The 19,144-nt window shown below is 37.8% G+C and overlaps 1 protein-coding gene across 1 annotated transcript; it reads right to left on the bottom strand.

The window, feature by feature from the left end:
* Positions 1 to 1,386: 1,386 nt before the first annotated feature.
* Positions 1,387 to 17,859, bottom strand: LOC147066897 (phenoloxidase-activating factor 2-like). Its single transcript, XM_085954073.1, has 8 exons — positions 17,835 to 17,859; positions 16,338 to 16,456; positions 10,284 to 10,362; positions 8,965 to 9,198; positions 5,852 to 6,057; positions 4,996 to 5,177; positions 3,614 to 3,772; positions 1,387 to 1,715 (listed from the first exon to the last, which is right to left on the bottom strand). Exons 2-8 carry the CDS (start codon positions 16,450 to 16,452, stop codon positions 1,539 to 1,541), a joined length of 1,152 nt encoding a protein of 383 aa, XP_085810199.1. The 5' UTR covers positions 16,453 to 16,456; positions 17,835 to 17,859; the 3' UTR covers positions 1,387 to 1,538.
* Between the last annotated feature and the right edge of the window lie 1,285 nt (positions 17,860 to 19,144).

The raw sequence follows: 19,144 nt of genomic DNA, 5'->3' as shown, positions 1-19,144 counted from the left end.
AATAATTTGTTATGTTCTCAACGTGTCTTTTTCAAATAAATAAATAAAAATAAACAACTGTCTACGCAAAACACGTCACCGAACCGCTTCAACTGAAGCTCGTAAAATTTTTAGTTTTACAGGAGATATTGTGTGTACAAAGCTTCGAGTGAAACGGATAAACGGCATATAAGTGCGAGTGAGAAAGCATTCAACATGCTTATACCTCATGTCCATGCGTTCGAGTAAGATAGAAAGTAAACACGCCAAGACGGCACTATTGTCAATGTCATGGAAATTAAATAACATTTTTATCCATTTTGGTAATGACTTCATATTTAATCAGTAATCGAACTTCATAAAGTATTATTATTACATAACATAGTATTCTTTTAAACCTCTCGATCTAATGTTTTAGGATATAGTCATATTTCGGTACGTCCTTTAGAATTATCTGAATAATGAAATATGACTATATTCTAAAACATTAGAACAAGAGGTTTAAAAGAATACTATTTTATGTAATAAAAATACTTTATTCAGTCATCAAATGTTTAAAATAAATATAAAGGATAATAAGGCTTCAAAATTATATAAATAGATTATCTACGTCGTTTAAGGAATGTCCAGGGTTATGCTCTGAAAATACCACAAAAGCTCCATTTTGACCTACGCTGAGCATGTGGGCCCTTAAGAATGTCCGTGATTAGTACGAGTGCAGCTCCTTCCAACTATCCCGGGTAGCAGATAAGGCAAAGATGGCCCAGATGGTGACCGATCGCTGTCAGGGGATCGTAGGACAAGAAGAAGATTAAACAAAACTCATAAGTAATAATCATACATATATTATAAATGTTTTTTTTATTATAAGAACATACTTACTTGATTAAGGTATAAAAATTAAATATATTTTATGACAATTCAAAATATTAATTAAGAAAAATTATTAAGTACATATCAATATATCTAAACCTTAACCCAGGGGTAGTCAACCTGCGCATCTATTCTATACACAAGACTGCTTTAACTTGCTGTAACTCTGATTTATAAATTTTATAAAGTAAAGTAACTTCCCTACTTTATAAATCACCATTACTGTGGAACCAGTGGGCGGTTAGAAAATTTTACCACTAACAGAGATATAAAAGTGGGTGGTAGGTATATAAAGGTTGACTACCTCTGCCTTAACTTATGGTAGGTATAAATATACCATCTTAAATCGTCTGGTGTTTGAATGTAGAACTAAGCTCATCGCAGAATAAAAAGAATGGAATGATATGTTAAATGTTAGCATATGGCGCCCTCACTTAACGGACAACTTATGCTGGTGTGGTTGTTTGGCATACATATAATTTTCAAATAAAACAAGTAGACGAATAAGTGGGTATGTGAAGAAAAAAATATTATGATGATAAACACTACAGTTTGTATTTTATATCCAAATGAAAAGATTACTGGAGAAGCAAACAAAATAGTTTCGCAGAAGGCTTGTAAATTCAATATTTAGAAAAAAAGGCTTAAAATATCATCTTAGAGATGCAGATATTAGTTTTATTATTTTATAATGACATATTAAAAGGCGCGAAAGGAGTCATATCTATATTATTCTCTTCAAGTTTAGCATCAATCCACTCTCTATGAAAGGCAATATTGGAGTACCCTGCTGGTAATCCTCTTCCACATTCTCCGTTCCCCCACGAAACAACGCCACTTAGCATGTATTTGTTTAAATGTTCCTGAAAACAAAATGAGTACATACGTTAATTTAATCAATCACCTAACTCAGTTACCAGAAGAGTGGGGAACAAAAACGATGCGGCCACATCAGTGACGTCCTTAGACAAAATGCCGCCCAATTGTTTTATACAGTATTTTTTATGATCCTTTCATGACACTAATATCTAAGAATGTGTTGTATAGATACAACTAACAAAATATATAGGTACATACTTACCACTAAATCTAATTTAAATGCCATCTCTACTTCAATAGACAATATAACGAGTCCACGGTTCAGATACATTGAAAAATACACCTGGCAACTTGCAAAACTCGAGAGTGACTGGCAAAAATATCTGGATAAATTAATTGGGTAAGTATGTACCTAGGTACCTATATTTCAAATATAATTCGCAAATCTGCACGTGTCATTGCTGGTCATCAATGATGTGACGCCCAAGAACAACGGAAGTAAAGTAGACATCGCAAACCCAACAAAAAAATTATAGTCCTGTTAAACCTTTTATGTTAATTAATACGTTTTGTTTCAAACCAGTGAGGTAATTTTTTTAATGGAAACATATTTCCGTTATTACTAAGTTTAGGTACCTACCTATTTCTATATATAGCTAATTATTCTACTCGATTTGCCGCCCTTCGAGTAACTGCCGCCTCCAAACGACGCTCAATCTGCCTACCCCCAGGGGACGTCACTGGGCCACATAATCCAATGCGTAAGGCACTGGCTCCTCATCCGGTACTCCGGGCTTAATTTCCGGTGAGGTGATAATATATCAAGTAGTTTTCTACAAGAATTGGTAGTTGTTTCACTGCTAATATTACACCACTGATTTACTACTACCACGGTACTGTCATTGGATATCGTGGCCTGTTGGTTGCAGTGTTAAAGAAAGATTTTCGACTTGTTGTAGTTACCAACTAAAACTAAACAACATAACCTCTCCGATATCAATGCTCCTCAGGACAGCAGAATACACCGAAGAACACTTCAAGTCGTTTATTCTTGTGACCTGCTAACTTATACCATCGATTATCATGAATACATGCTTTTGTCTTGACCTCCCGGGTGGATCGTTACGAAAAAACGCACAGGCGTAGCGCAAAATTAAGTCACAAAAGTAGCGCGGCCCCGAGAGACTCTAGTCGGCCGCGAACGGCGTTTCGGGAATGACGTCTAAACTCGCGCCCCACAATTTATATTATTTTATTTTCTTTCGAATTTGGACAACCAGCATTCAGAGAATCAGTAGGCAAAGCATGTTTCCATGTTTAATAATTGTCAGTCCGGGTTTAATTTTTTTTTTAGAATATGTTTTTTTTTGCTCATAACTAATAATAAATTATGTATCTGTATTCTTGATTTAATAATTCTTTCTGAGTGTTTCATTTATGTTGTATATTACCACGTTTTTCTAAGCTCGTATTCTGTTTGTCCGGTGGTTATTTATCCAGTACAAAACTTGCAATCGATTTTTAACTAACTCCCGACTAGTTAGACATTTGAAACTTTTAGAATATCAGAACACGATGCCAAAGGTTGCTAAGGGGGTGGTCCTAGCAACTAAATTTTTAATATATACGTGCGTTACCATGGAAATCAAAATGATATTTCAGTATTCTATATTTGTTTGTTTGTTGCAAAATAGCAAAAAAATGATTTGTTGACAATTATTGCCTTATTTGTCCTAAATTATTAATTCATAGGATTGTCAAGTTTATATGATTCAACAGAAAATTTAAAAACGTGATATATAAAAAGTTCTTTTTATCTTGTAATTATTATATTCATCAACATCATATTTCTGCGATTGGTCCTGTATACATTATTATGTATAAAGTCGCAATGTGAATAAAGAGAAAAGAGAACAATGTTTATGAAATAAAATGAACTCACAGCATAAGGGCAAGCGAGCGGTGATCCAGAATCTCCTGGACATGAATCAAATCCTCGTTCTCCGCCAGCACATATGAACGATTCGTCAACCATTGTACTCGTAGCAAAACTACTCAAGTTTTTTTTGCACGTCACTCTGTCGACAATTGGTAGCTCAACCTTGAAAAGTGATAATCAATGATCAGAAACATACATATAAACTATATAAATATATAGAAACGTGTTTGGACTAAGTTGGACCATAGCATTGCCGGTACTGTCTGGGTGTTGTATCAGTTGTAACAATATATCGTACGTTGATTAAAAGTACGATTGAAAAGACATAAAAAATAATCTTAAAATAACTTCATTTTTTATAATACTTATTATTATTATTATTGTTAAATGTCTTTGATAACACACAAATTTCTTACGTAAAAATTAAATCTCTAAATTTTAACCATTTACTTCGATTTTATGCATTCCGGAAATTTAACTTCCGTCACACGCCAAATGCGTTACATCGGCTTCACACGCCAAAAATACACTCTGATCTGTTTTCCCAAACGCGCCAAAAGAAGTATTACTTCAAAAAAAATGGGTGATAATGGCGGCACTGGATACGTTTTCATGGGCTACAAAAATTCCAATATTTTTCTAATTACCTACTGAGTTTTTAGAAACATCGTGACCAAGAACACCAAGCTTGACACAAAACCAAGTAAGAGAGTTGCTTCTGCTAGTAGAAAAATAAAATTGCCACTGTAAAATTATTACAGCACTAGCAGCCGAGAATAGTGTGCAGGAATCTACTTACCACTTAGATACACCCCTGTGATATTTCGATGAATTATTACGGTTTTACCAACAGAGGTTTTATTAATAGATTTTTTTACAAGAAATGGATGTTTTTTGAAACGGTCTATTTACCTCAATTCAACTAAAGTACAGTTAGCATATTATTGTTAGAATACCTCCCAATGGAAACATAATCATGAACTTAATCTCCCAATGAATTGCAGATTCTGGGACACTGAAAATCTTAGGGCAATTATCAACGTTAATTACCCACCCCCAGATGTACTGCTTGCTTTAGTGTTATGGTATAAAAAAAAGTTATCCAGAACCCGCCAGTGTTCCGTATATAACTATGATTGATAACTTTTTGCGACTGGCAGTCAAGAATAATCTGAAGATATGGTTTCAGGAGGATTGACTCACTGCACACAGTCAAAGCAACAACGGAGCGTCTACGTGAACATTTTGATAAACGACTCATTCCAATGAATTCACATTTCCTTTGACCTCACCGTCCATCAGATTTGATGGCCCCTGACTTTTTTGTGGGGTTACTTGAAAGAGCTGGTGCACGTCAAGAAGAAAACCCCTCAAACAATAACTACCTTTTTAAGAACATCAACCGGAAATCTCTGCTGAGGAGTAGTCCCCCAACCTGATAATAAACATCTCGTAGCAGGTGCCTCGGGTCCTGGAGGAGGTAAGCAGATGACTCCGATATTCTCAGCTTCTTCGAATTCATCTTCCAGGATCAACAGTGCCATGTCATTCTTTCGCCCACGTCGATCTGTTATCATGAAAAAAAAACCTTTGGATCAATTTTTATTTGTCGGTTAGAAAACTTAATCTGAGCCCAACGAAAATTTTCAAAGAGTGGGTAATGGCTAAAGGTTGTTATCGAGAAATATTCAGGCATGGTTTATCTCGAATCTCGGGAAATAAATTTCACAAAATTTCGAGAATTCTCATTTTTCAAAAGGTTATCAATGATAATCTCGACAGTTCGATTCAATTTCTCGGAAAAAATAAGTAAAAAGGGGAATGCGAGACGAATAAAGAAAGAAGCCGACTTTGGTATGAAATGAAAATCCTTGAATTTTCTGAGGAAGAAAAAATAGTAACTAATTTTGATCGAAAAGGGAGTTTTGTAATTTTACTAGTGAAAATTGTTGTATTAATAAAAACTAAGAGAATGTCTCGAATTTTATCTCAAACAGAAATTTGGGTCGGATGAGTTCTCGAGATATCAATACACTAATGTCAAATTCGCGAAAAAAGAAAAAATGATTACATAAAATACTTAACTATAGTGTTTTTTATATTTAGATATTGCACAAAACTGTTTTTAAAATATGGAAAACCTTCAATAACCGAAGACGGATAGACGATTTTTCCAGAAAAATTAATTAACATTTTGGAGCAATTTAATAAAAGAATTTAGAAGATGATAAAAAGTCTTACTATTTTCGTAACCTTCGTGGAAGATGACTTTAGCGATCTTCTTTTGCTGGTATGGAAGAGTTTCGTTAATGGCTCCAACGTTCCAATCACCGGCTCTCAAATCCTCATCTTCGTCAAATACGCATCTTCTTAGTGTTACAGCAACTCTTGGATGGATAAGCGAAGCTCCGCACCTCATTAATTGTGAAGAATTTGAAGTAGATAGTCTAAAATATAAAATTCATGTGCATATCATGAAGACGCAGTCAAAAACGACCCACTTCCAGGAGTGTAGATGGTTAACGATCTTTCATTACATACACGGCACTGGCGAAGACTCTATACAATCTATATATACGGACAATGCCCTACCTTAAAATGTTAGTGCCCCATGGTGCCCCACCTCAAAAAGAGCCAACATACACTAATATCCCACCTTTTGTAAGTTTTACCTGGCTTACGTGTCGTTTACGACATTTGGACATTTGAATGCAATCACGATACTCTGCAATGTGTTTCCCAAAGTGTGGGATTTTCGAGGGCTTTTTTATTTATGTACCTACCTCTTCTGACCAGAAATGCTAAAAGGCGAATTCAATAAATTTCATTTTAACCCGTCAAATTAAAAATTCAAAGGCTGTTTTAACCTTTTTTTCTTGGTTTGCCAGATTTTCTTATATCACAAAATTATAGTACTTTTCATCAATCTTATACATAGTACGAAATATCGAAATTTTAGTATTTATTTTTCCGATACCTATTCAAAATTATAGTATTTTCATCGTACTATACCATTATTATATCGGACATAGTACGCGGACCAAAATTTTAGTACACATACTATAATTATAGAAAAGTTGAGTGAGAGGCACAAAAATGAAGAATAGTAAAGTTGTTAATTTTTCATTCACTCGTAGGCGCGACCCTGTACTTGCCCTATGCTCCAATACTGGGGCGTTACAGGATGAAACGTAGACATCCAAATGAAATGGAAACACATAGAAAATACAAACGCAATGTCACTGCGGGAGAGTGCAATGCTATCAGGGATACTTGGTACCTACTGGAATATGAAACATAAAAATTAATACAAATTACTAAAATTTTACATTTAAAAGTGTTTTAATTAATCTGTATAATATACGCATCTGTCTAAAAATCGTGTCCGGAAATTCGTACGTATTCAGTTGGCACACAGAACAGATTAATAGATCCTCGTGTCAAGCCTATCAGGCATCATTAGAGAGGGGTTAGTAAAAGGGAAGATTAGTGAATGCGCTCCCTAAAGACATAGACATTTTCAATGATGTACTTTGCATTTTTCTATATTCTATTCTTCTCTCTTGTGAGGGTAATATTTGACTTATAATGTAAATCTCATGTTGTATACGTCTTGAATTTAGATTTGTTATGTCCACAATATTTTGTATTCTTAAATAAATAAATAAAGTACATTTTGACGCAGAGATTTGAATGTGTGAGTGTCCTACGAAAATGAACCACAGATTATAGACGTTCAACAGTATGTGCTGCAACCTTTAAATACAGAAATATTGAATCAGCGTCAGTGCATAAACCGACAGCAGTTTTCATAACGAAATACAAGCGACTACGACACGTGTTTAAGTTTTTCCCATATTCTTCCACACTCGATATCGGTTGCCTGTTACTGCACATCCGTTAGGTATTTCAGTTCCCTGTGTTGGCCGTATCGTTCACCGTGAGCGGTTTTATCGGAAAAAGAACATACGTAATAAAATCCACCTGAACACAATGGAAAGACAGAAGGAAATAGGTACCTAGTTAAGTAAATTAAAAACACAATTCTGGTTGGTGCTCGTAAGTGCCAAGTCGTAAGTACATATATCAAATATCTGATAATAATGAAAGTGTTCTTATCGGATATTCCATACCAATCAATAACAAATTAATGTTGTTATTGAACCAGGAAACTAAGAAATAGTGGGAACTGAAATACCTAACGGGTGTAGAGAAGCAGGCAACCGATCTTGAGTGTGAAAGCATACGGGATAAACTTAAACACGTGTCAAAAATACTTCATACGTCGAATAATAACAACTGCTCTCGCTCTCGCAAGACGCTCATTTAATATTGGTGTATTGAATGTTGCAACACATACTATTGCACGTCTATAATGCGTGCTTCATTTTCATAGGACACTCATGCAATTAAACCCCTGCGTCAAAATGTAGTGGATTGGAAAACAACCTATCGGAATTATATTTATTAATCTGTTCTGTGTATTGGACATATTAAAATCTTGGAACAATGCGAATTGTTTGATCTCAATGCTATACGGCCATCTCTCTCCGTTGACACGGCTCACTTTGAACTATGCTACGGCGAAATGTAATACATACAATTTATGTGTAACCTGTAAAAATATTTTTTAAAGAAACGGGGGTAGACATGACATGGTGATGCGACAAATGTTGAAACGACAAGACATATTATAACTAACTAAAAGTGTTGTAATAAATTACACCTGCGATGACTATATTATGCAAAATACCAGTGGCTTAGGGTGGGCGTAGGCTGTTAAGATCCGCGATAAATAGTGGACACTAAACTTTGTCAGTCATACGTATTTGTTTTCATTGAAATAAGACTACACTTTACAGATGGTGTAGATTAGTTTATAAAATTCATGTAAACCCTACGAAAACCAAGACATAATAGATAATAGTCAAAAATACTCGTATATCTATAAAATATTTAAAATTATGCAATTTAATCATACATAACGTTGAATATTTTATAGATAGAATAATATGTTTTATCTATTATAGTTTGGTTCAGGCAGGGCTTAATGAATTAAAAAAAAATTAAACAACAATATAAATGCAATATGTGCTCTTAATCAAACGAAAACTAATAAGTATGAATGAAAAAGCGTGCACAATTAGTTGTCGTATCGCCCAAAATATACCAAAACTATTATGGTTAGGTTTAGGCAGGGTTTGATTGATTTTTAAAAACTAACCAATACCACCCGTAAATTGTAGTATTAGTTCAATAAAAACAAATACGTATGACTAACAAAATTTAATGTGCACTATTTATTGTGGATCTTAACAGCCTAACTACACCCTTCGCTACTGCAATATACGTACATTGGAATGGCGGCCATCCATGGAAACTCTCCAAATTTTGCCTGGCCATCCTTTCCCCCGCCAATCTCTGATGGTCCTACACCATTTGGATTCGTCTTGCCGCACCCTCTTCTCTTCCATTGTGTACCATTATTGACTGCCCTCTTCGACGTGGACTTGGGTAGCTTGTCATCAGATAGTATTGAGTCAGCAGGGCAGCATACATCTAAATCCTTCTCGCAAGTATGCTCGATACTTGAAAAAACAAAAATTGTTATTTAAAACCAGCCTTTCCAAGTCAGTGATCGCGACAGTGTCAATTCAAAAGCCTACTCTAACGATACTGGTTGCGCCAGATTGTGGTGACCGTAATCCTTACTTCCCACCTCCCTCAAATCCTAGTAATATTGTCACAAGACCAAGTGACCGGCAGTCACGGGTCATTATACCCATATGTCACCAGACAACCAATGAGCAATTACGGGTCATGAGAGACCGTGTGGCAAGGAGACATTCAGTTACTACCAGCCAGCCGACACGAGCGGGCTTCTGACAGCTTACCGTGGCTAGCAATTTAATTAAAAATACAGATTAACTCAGGAGTCACCCAAAACACATCTGAAAGACATTCGTTCAATAATACATACAAATCATTATCATCCATCAATATCATAATCTTCCAAAACAAGTGCCGCTGACAGGGTGACCCAAAACAAACTAGTGCGTGTATGTATGACCTGGGACCAGTGCCAGTGCGCGCCAGCCCTCATCTCATCAAAAGGTCAGTGCCTCGTATTCTTGTTCATCACCCCCTTCCCCTATATCCGGAATTCCCAGCATCACCTTCAACCAATAATACAGTCCACTTGCGAAATGCTCAACCAGGCAGCGGACGTGGGCAAGTTGTTGAACTTTACCGTCGTTTCCTACCTATAGCGTGATTCAAAGGTTAACTCAAAACATATCTGTTCAACCTTCATTGCACTAAGTCTGTTGCGGTTTGAGTGACCGTCGCGTTCATTATTCATACAATCTATCATCATCATTCATCAACCTCATATCATCCAAAAACAGTGTACCGTCAAGTGCCGCGCACCGGGTAACCCAAACAAACAATATCGCGCGAGTGATATTGCAACTAGACCACAGAGCCATCATCAGCATCATAAAAGGTCAGTGTCTGGCATCCCGTTAAATCGCCCCCACCCCTGGATTCGGAATCCACAGCATCCTTAAAATTACAGTCCACTTGCGAAAAGCGCCGCCAGATGCATTGAAACAAATATACAATATTCAAAAATATATTCTACTAAACTGAAGTGCCGAGCTTGAATACTCACAACATGCCATCAGTTCGCTCATCGTGACATAAGTAGTATGGTGTACATACACCTTCCGCGCCTCCTGAAGCCACGCAATCTATAAAAAAATACAAATGACATCAATATTGTAATATGATCCGCTACTACTAATATCACGCATAGGGAATCCAATCCCGAGCCAAAATTCTGATCCCGGGATTTCGGGATTACAATTTCACAATCCCGGGATCCCGGGACTGGTCCCGGGATTGGCATTTTTTCCATTGTTAATACAAAATTTTTATATTTACAAATAACATTGATAAAATCGGTCAAAAATAAATCTAGTATAATTTATACTATTTAAGACATTTATTGTCAATATCGCATACATTCAATCTTGGAAATACAGAAGTTTAACGGAGTAAATAATATTGCAATATAAATAATAATGTGAATTTAATAGGAGATTGCTGTTATAGTAAAGACTTAATGAATGGATTAGCGAGATTTAAAATAGTAAAGCAAATAACCATGGCGTACTTATGGCCTTTCCGCTTCATAAATCTAATTAGTCAGCCAAATATGAAACTGCCGTAACACGTATGAGATTATGGTGGAATTACTTTGTTAAAAGTGCGAAGCATTGTTTTTATCCAATCTTTCCATTTTTAATAATTTATGTGAAAAAATAAAATGAATCGGCAACCTACACATGGGTATAAATCAAACTTCATTCAAACTCAGTTTATTTCTAATGTAGTTATTTTTTATTAAAAGTATTTTTTCTGTTATATTTTCGCTTTTATTTTATTTTCCATAAAAATTGATAAAAAAATCAATCCCGAAATCCCGGGATTATGTTTATCAATCCCGGGATTCGGGATTCCGGGATTGGAGTCCCTACACGCACCAGTCAGAGACTAGTAACGCAATTTTGTCTAGCCCGAGTCCTACACATTTTTTCATGTCAACCCTGTAGCACCTGGGCTCGAAATGGACCGGAGCGTACCGGAGCGCCGTTCCTATTCGTGAAATTGGCAAAACTATTGCCTCGTGGAAAAAATAATTTTACAGTTTGGGCTAGATAGGCCACATAACAAAAAATCTAACACACTTATTTTTATAAAACACACATAAAATTAGACTATATTGATATTTTCAGAAAATTAACGAGCGCTCCGGTGTGATGCTGTCCTGTTAGACATAGTATTTGACCATAGCTCAAATGTGTTGATGTTTTTAATTGAGTCCCCGATTGAGAACTAGAGGTCCATTGGGAAGACGCGACGGTGTTACATTAAACAATTCTTTATTTAATAGAAAAAATACCAGGTGGCAGTGCCACCTGTCATCATTCTTAGATCCGGCTTAGTTCTGCAACATAAATTATTTAAAATGTCAATTTTTTTCAGAAATCGACATTTCCAGAAATATTTTTCAGAATATTTTTCAAAATCGTGTTTCCTATCCGACCATTGCCCGATCCTTGCCATTGTACACAGTGACAAAGATTTGTGTGTATACGCAACCGTATAATTGTATTAGTAAATTCCAAGATTGGTTTATTCATGTTTTAATTCAAAAAAATATATTCCAAATGGCAAGGGTAGGTGGAGGATACTCTACTTCTGTGTATCTCTCCATCAACCTGTTACAAATTAATTGTAATGCGTTTAATATAATAATTTATTTATACTCGATATTATGCTAGTACTGCACTGTAAGCATCTGTCAAACTATTATGAGAATATTATCATTTATTTTGTTTTCTTTCAAGATCCGATTAAAATAAACGATTCCTTTACTTGCTGTCACTTAATTTTTCAAAATTAGTATTAGCGTTTACGTGTATATTTTCTCTCACCTAAGGCTGCAGACACACGGCATTGTAGTCGACGTGCGTAGACGTCGATGTATGTAGATAAAACAAATCCAATTGGTGATTCTAATCGGATGCAATTGGAATCAAATATGACCCTGCGTCTACGAACGTCCACTACAATGCTGTGCCTCTACGTGTCTCGCGTTGCCCTGCACATTTACATAATTCAACTTTGGAAAGGAAAAAGGGCATAATCCACACAAATCAATTTTTATAGGAGGCACAAAAACGTTTTTGTTATGGATTTCGGCCAAAGTTAAAATACAATAATTACAAGATAAGAAGAACTTTTTATATACAACGTTTTAAAATTTTCTGTTGAATCATAATATAAACGAACAAAAAAATTTGTACTTGATAGAAATAATATTGAAATGTCATTTTGATTTCCAAAGTAACGCACTATCACCGGCCTTCTGCGCGCTCTGAAGCGGAGATGGCAGGCCGTGATAACGTCAAGGTCAAAGCGGGGGTGGGGGACAGAAACGCACGGGGTATTTGGTCAAGGCTGGTTTATTTCATCGTATTGCAGGGTAGTCGTTACAGATACGATACAGGTTATTGTCGTCGTTGGCGGTCGGTTGGTAATTGGCGGGCTGCAACGTGGTGTCGCGGCTGGGCTGCTGATTGATTGCTTGGCATCCGAGGCGAGTCAGTGCTTGCGGCGTGGCGATCTGCCGATGTCAGATGTGGTCTTTTTGGCGGGCTGTCCGGAATGCTGGCTTGGCTTCGCGTCCGAGGCGAGCGAAGGCGAGAAGAGATTTTGCGGTCGATGCTGTTGGTTCGGCGGTTGAGGTAAGAGAGCTTTTTGCGCGCGTTCAACTGACAGGCGGCGTCATGTTCATCCGTCGGTCGGGAACCTCTCTCTTTTACCGACGGATTGACTAGTGGCGGCGCGAGCGGCCGTTTTTGATAGACCGCGTCTGTTTTGGCGGGAGTTTGACGAATTTGAATTTCAAGGAGACGGGTTCCGCTCGGCCGAGGGTTGCGATCACCGCGAAGAGTGGACGTAGGCTGTGGTATTTTGGGAAATATGATGGTTCGGTCCGCCCTTTGAGGTAGTCTCCTGTGGGAGATTTCCATCTGGTATCAAACGACCTCTCCGGGAAACGACCGAACCGTCGTCTTTTCCATCAGCCTACCGTCGCTTGTCCTTGAGGGCCGGTTCACCTCTGTGCAGCTTTGACGCGTCCGATGGTCTTGGCGTGCTTGAGGCTCTTTCGTGTCAAAACTGCTGAGGTTTCCACTTCCACATGGTGGTTCCCTCGAATCGACCAGCTCATCGCATCCTTGGGCCGTCGAAGAGTGAGGTGGGACCTGTTGCGCCTGCTAGTCGCCGCCATTGTGTGACTAGAGACCAGGGCACCAATCTCAGCTTCCTCGTGAGGTTTTCGCGGAGGTGTCAGACATGTCAGTCAGGGACACTCCGTGATAGCGCCGGTTCCAAGAATAGACGTCTGGTGATGGGGTCTGGTGTTGGAAGTGGGACCTTGAGTTCTTGAGCGTCGTCTTCTCGCACGTCCAAGGCGTCGAAGCGGTTTGGCCATAGGTGTCGTAGTTTTAAGGCGGGCGTGACATCCTCTCTGGCGTCGGATGTTTGTCTTGTTGGTCGATTAATGCTGGGGGTCTTGCTGCGTTCCTGGAATCTTGGCTTCCGCTTCAGTCTTCTTGGTCCCTCAGGTTGCAGATCCGATGTAGCCTTGGGCCGTCGGCGATTGAGGCGGTGTCTGATGTATCTGCTGGTCACCGCCGGTTGGGCAACCAGAGACCAGGCGACCAACCTCGGTCTGCCGTAAGGTATATCATGAAGGTGCCGGGCGTCGCGCCGGGGCACTCCGTGATAACGCCGGTGCCAAATGGTAAGCGGCTGGTTATGGGGTTTGGTACTGAAGCTTGACCTTGGGTCTTTGCGAGGAGTGTCGTCTTCCAGTGCGTTAAGACTCGCTAGGCTTGATAAGGCTAGTGGTTATGCTAGGCGAGACATCCGCGCTGGTGGCAGATGTTTCGCCTGGGTTTTGAGGTACGAGCGCCGTTGGCTGGCACCTCGCTGTGCTGGGTGACGTCGGTCACGAAGAGCGTCGGCGTCGGTAGCCGGGGCATCTCCGTGTAGCGTCGCGACGCCGTTGGCCATGACATCTTACGTATTCCTCCGTGGGCCAGGGTCGACGGATGATACCGCTGGTCGGAGGAACATAACGATGCTGCTGTCACGTCTTGCGATGGAGCCGATGTCCATGATGCTGTTGTCGGGCGCCACTGGAGTGCTGATGTCCAGGTTTCGGGACCACGCGGTTTTTTGCGCGGCCCCCCAGCAGTGTCTGGCTATGCTTTCCACATCGAATGAACTTGCGGGAGTACGTTCCGCGCGATCTCGTGTGTCATTTCCGCTGCGAGGAACGTATCGCCGCGTGTCTCGATGTTGCGATTGCACGCGCGAAACAAGGTCAATTTGACATTGTAAATACCGGCCGTGTGTTTCTCCCCCGGTAGAGTGAGTACTCGCAAATGTCACTGCTTGAGGAAGTTCACAGTTGTACTCACTCTGCTGGCGTATCTCAGGGTCGATGCTGGCTCCGGTGGACACAATCCTGCCCACAAGCCCCACGTTGACGGCGATCAACTTATCACCGGCCTTCTGCGCGCTCTGAAGCGGAGATGGCAGGCCGTGATAACGTCAAGGTCAAAGCGGGGGTGGGGGACAGAAACGCACGGGGTATTTGGTCAAGGCTGGTTTATTTCATCGTATTGCAGGGTAGTCGTTACAGATACGATACAGGTTATTGTCGTCGTTGGCGGTCGGTTGGTAATTGGCGGGCTGCAACGTGGTGTCGCGGCTGGGCTGCTGATTGATTGCTTGGCATCCGAGGCGAGTCAGTGCTTGCGGCGTGGCGATCTGCCGATGTCAGATGTGGTCTTTTTGGCGGGCTGTCCGGAATGCTGGCTTGGCTTCGCGTCCGAGGCGAGCGAAGGCGAGAAGAGATTTTGCGGTCGATGCTGTTGGTTCGGCGGTTGAGGTAAGAGAGCTTTTTGCGCGCGTTCAACTGACAGGCGGCGTCATGTTCATCCGTCGGTCGGGAACCTCTCTCTTTTACCGACGGATTGACTAGTGGCGGCGCGAGCGGCCGTTTTTGATAGACCGCGTCTGTTTTGGCGGGAGTTTGACGAATTTGAATTTCAAGGAGACGGGTTCCGCTCGGCCGAGGGTTGCGATCACCGCGAAGAGTGGACGTAGGCTGTGGTATTTTGGGAAATATGATGGTTCGGTCCGCCCTTTGAGGTAGTCTCCTGTGGGAGATTTCCATCTGGTATCAGCACGTATATATTAATAATTTAGTTGCTAAAACCATCCGCTTAGCAACCAATAATGGTGTCGAAATAACTTTTCATACAAACAGAATTGACTGAAAATGAATTCAATTCTACTTAAAGATGGCTAAAAGTATTTAAAAAAAATACATATCGTGTTCTGATATATTCTAAAAGTTTCAAATGTCTAGCTAGTCGGAAAGTTAGTTAAAAATCAATTGCAAGATTTGTACGGGACAAAGAACCTTCGGACAAATAAGAATACGAGCTAATAAAAACGTTGTAAAATAGACATAACCTTTTAAATTCCTAATTTGATATTAATCATTCAGTTAATTTATTTAAAAAAAACTAACAAAAATTATGGGTAATTGGTTTTTCCCATGTCATTTCATTCTTTTTTTTAAATTGCTAGCTAAATTTAAATATTAAATCTGTACCTATTTGCAGCTTACATCCCTTGGACATGACGTGTATTTAGTCGTGTACTACGTTATTATGCAAATACACATATTTTTTTAAACTAAAGGGTCACGCTCTTTTTCCTTTCTACGGTCGAATATTTTCCCTCGTGCATTTCAAATAAATCAAGACGAATATGATATCTATAATTTCATCAACAGTACTTATCAGACGAAAAAAATAATGATTGACATAATATAGGTAGATATATTATATTAGCGGTTTCTGTGTCCATAATCAAATAAAATAAGTGATAGTGAAAGCGTAAGAATAACATTTTGAAGGCAGCATTTTTCCTATCGCAGCATGTAATTTGTGTGCGTTAATGTGATATCTTGTGCCCAATCCTATGTTATTTCATTTACTTATTTTAATCAATGACTTTGCGTATTAGGCTCGAAATCCTATTGAGAATAATGGTGGAATTTTAATTTACATACTTTCTTTGGTTTCTGGTTCAGAAGATTTGACTGTACCGGCGTCAGATAACACTGCAGTAGCCACAACGAGGGAAAATACTGTACCCATCCATCGTATAAATCTTGAAGTTAACATGGTTCTGTAACAAGATTTTATAGTCATTTAATTATATATTTTTCTTAACACTACAACAGGTCTAGAGGTCCAATGAAAGTAATAAGTTTAACATGAGTGTATTTAGAAATATAGGTACGTGAAACAATCTCAAACACCCAAGCTTTGAGAAAATCTCATAATTAATATTTATCGTGTCCTCACGAGGCTCATTTTGAGATTAACCGATTTTTACGACTGTCAAATAGTACCATAAAATGACAACATCACGTCTCGCTTACTAATGAAGGTAAACGGTTATTATCGCGATAGTTTAAAATACACACTATTGCTGCAAGTAAATCCATGGACATATACAAGCGTTATTATTCTAAGTTCTAATTTGAAAACTACAAATTAATTTATATTTTTTACTTGACGTTGTACTCTGTTTATCCTGATACACCACTCACTAATGCACTCCGTTCGCACAGTTTTAGTTACTAAAACATTTACTGGTAAGTAAATCATTCGCCACTAGACTAAAATACTTACATAATCTCAACTGGGCTTTAGGGCAATTGAACCGATTGGACCGATAAAACTTTTTTTATTGTATGAAAATTTACACAATCTCCAGTCACGTCGTGCTGAACGTATTTTTTGTTTTTAGTGGTTTGGAAGATATCTACTAATGACAGATAATTAACACAATGTTTTTATAGGCTGCCAATTTTTATTATCGAATAGCATGTGAGCTCACATGACGTGTTTCTAATATTGCTTAGTAATGAAAAAAAAATGTTTATTTCAAAACGATTTAGCGTAATATCCATACTGCATTATCATAATTTTGGGAAGAAAAAAAGCAAGCGAGAGAAAGCGATGCAATAGACTTGATTTAAATACATTCAACAATAACATTCTTAATCACACCAGTGGGTCTATTCTCTACTTATCGACCGCTAAAGTGATAAAGTGATAAATATTATCAAACTTAGGGTAGGTTTGTATCAAAATATTAGCACTTATTGTAACAATTACACGAAGTTGGTTTTTATTGTTGCAATAAGCGCTATATTTTAACAGCACCTATCTTGCTGCTGTTAAAATATCGCACTTATTGCAACAATAAAAACCAACTTCGTGTAATTGTTACAATAAGTGCTAGTATTTTGATACAAACCTACCCTAAGTTTGATACTATTTATCACTTTAGTGTTCGATAAGTATAGAATAGACCCACAGCTCTGCATAATTCCTTCGCAAGAGGAAAAGTTGAATATTCGCATATTAATGGTTAGATAGTTCCACCATAGTTTCAACATAAAAAATCTCGCAAAAAACAGAAACAATAATAATATCATTAAGTACATACCAGTTAACAAAACTGCTTCACTAAGTTATTTTATCAATAAGCTTACCTGTTCGAAAAAACCTTTGTATTGAACTGACCAATAAAGTGACCTACGAGGTACTTTATTACTTCCAATTAATATTAATATTTTCCTTAACATAATTATTATCTTCTTATGCATGAGCTGTCGTTAAACTGTCGTGCGTGCTGGAGACACGCGAGAGGTGTATTTTTTTTGAACATACTTAATTTTGAAAAACACTTCTCAGAAAATATATTGTAATCAATAGAAAAAATCTTTTTGAAAAACACCACTGCACATGGATGTATTGAAATATGACTATATTCTAAAACAGAAGATCGAGAGGTTTAAAAGAATACTATTCTATGTAACAAAAATACTTTATGCAGTCATCAAATGTATAAAATAAATATAAAGGCAAAGGATAATAAGACTTCAAAAGTATATAAATAGATTATCTACAACGTTTAAGGAATGTTCAGGCTTTGAAAATACCATAAAGCTCCATTTTGACCTACGTTGGGCATGTGGGCCGTTAAATAAAATATTATACAAAAATTATATTGACATAATTGCGACAACATGCCTACCTATGCGAAACAGCATTTTCCTCATTACTGGTAATAAAAAATAAACACAGGTCGTGTCTTTCAACCCTGAGAATTAGCATTTATTTTCAAATATTGTACTGGATATTGATTTATTATGTAAAAATATGCACTCATACCCCTCTCATTAAATTGTTTTTGTAGGCTGTAGCTTTAATAGTTTTGAAACTAATTTTGGTTTTTTTTTAAATTTTTGTTTTAGAAACGAAATCTTTTATTATTTTTAATAAAAATGTACCTATAATAATAATTAATGTTCTTTTCGATTTAAGGGAAGCCAGCGGCAAATAATTTTTGAAAATAGCTGATATACTGGATTATTTGTTAGGTTTTCAATCTTGAATTTATGAATTTTGCCAAAATCGGCTATGAAAATCAGCGCGGTTCCCGCCTGGCTTCCTGTGAACCGAATTGTACCATAATTAATGGTAAATAAAATACTGTTGGTTACTTAAGACTAAAATGTTTGGGGAGGGGAGCCTTGGATTTTTTTCTGATATCGGGGAGACCGTGGTATGAAAAAGTTTGAGAAGCACTAGTTTACTCTATAAAAAATGTTTCCATATATTAAATTATTATTATACTCAAGGTTCTAATTCAGACTATACATAATTAATAGATAATGATTATCATCAGATTACTGAATTTCTGCATAATATTATGCTATTGAACATTTGTTTTAAATCACCAGTGGTGGACCACGTCACGACAGTCTGTGATGTAGTGCAAAATAAAATAGTGCCCAGT

This window comes from Rhyacophila brunnea, unplaced genomic scaffold (assembly GCF_057557595.1).
Source record: "Rhyacophila brunnea isolate RB1 unplaced genomic scaffold, BYU_Rbru_1.0 scaffold_4, whole genome shotgun sequence".
In the NCBI taxonomy this organism is placed as follows: Eukaryota; Metazoa; Arthropoda; class Insecta; order Trichoptera; family Rhyacophilidae; genus Rhyacophila; species Rhyacophila brunnea.
This window is presented reverse-complemented; position numbering and strand designations above follow the sequence as displayed.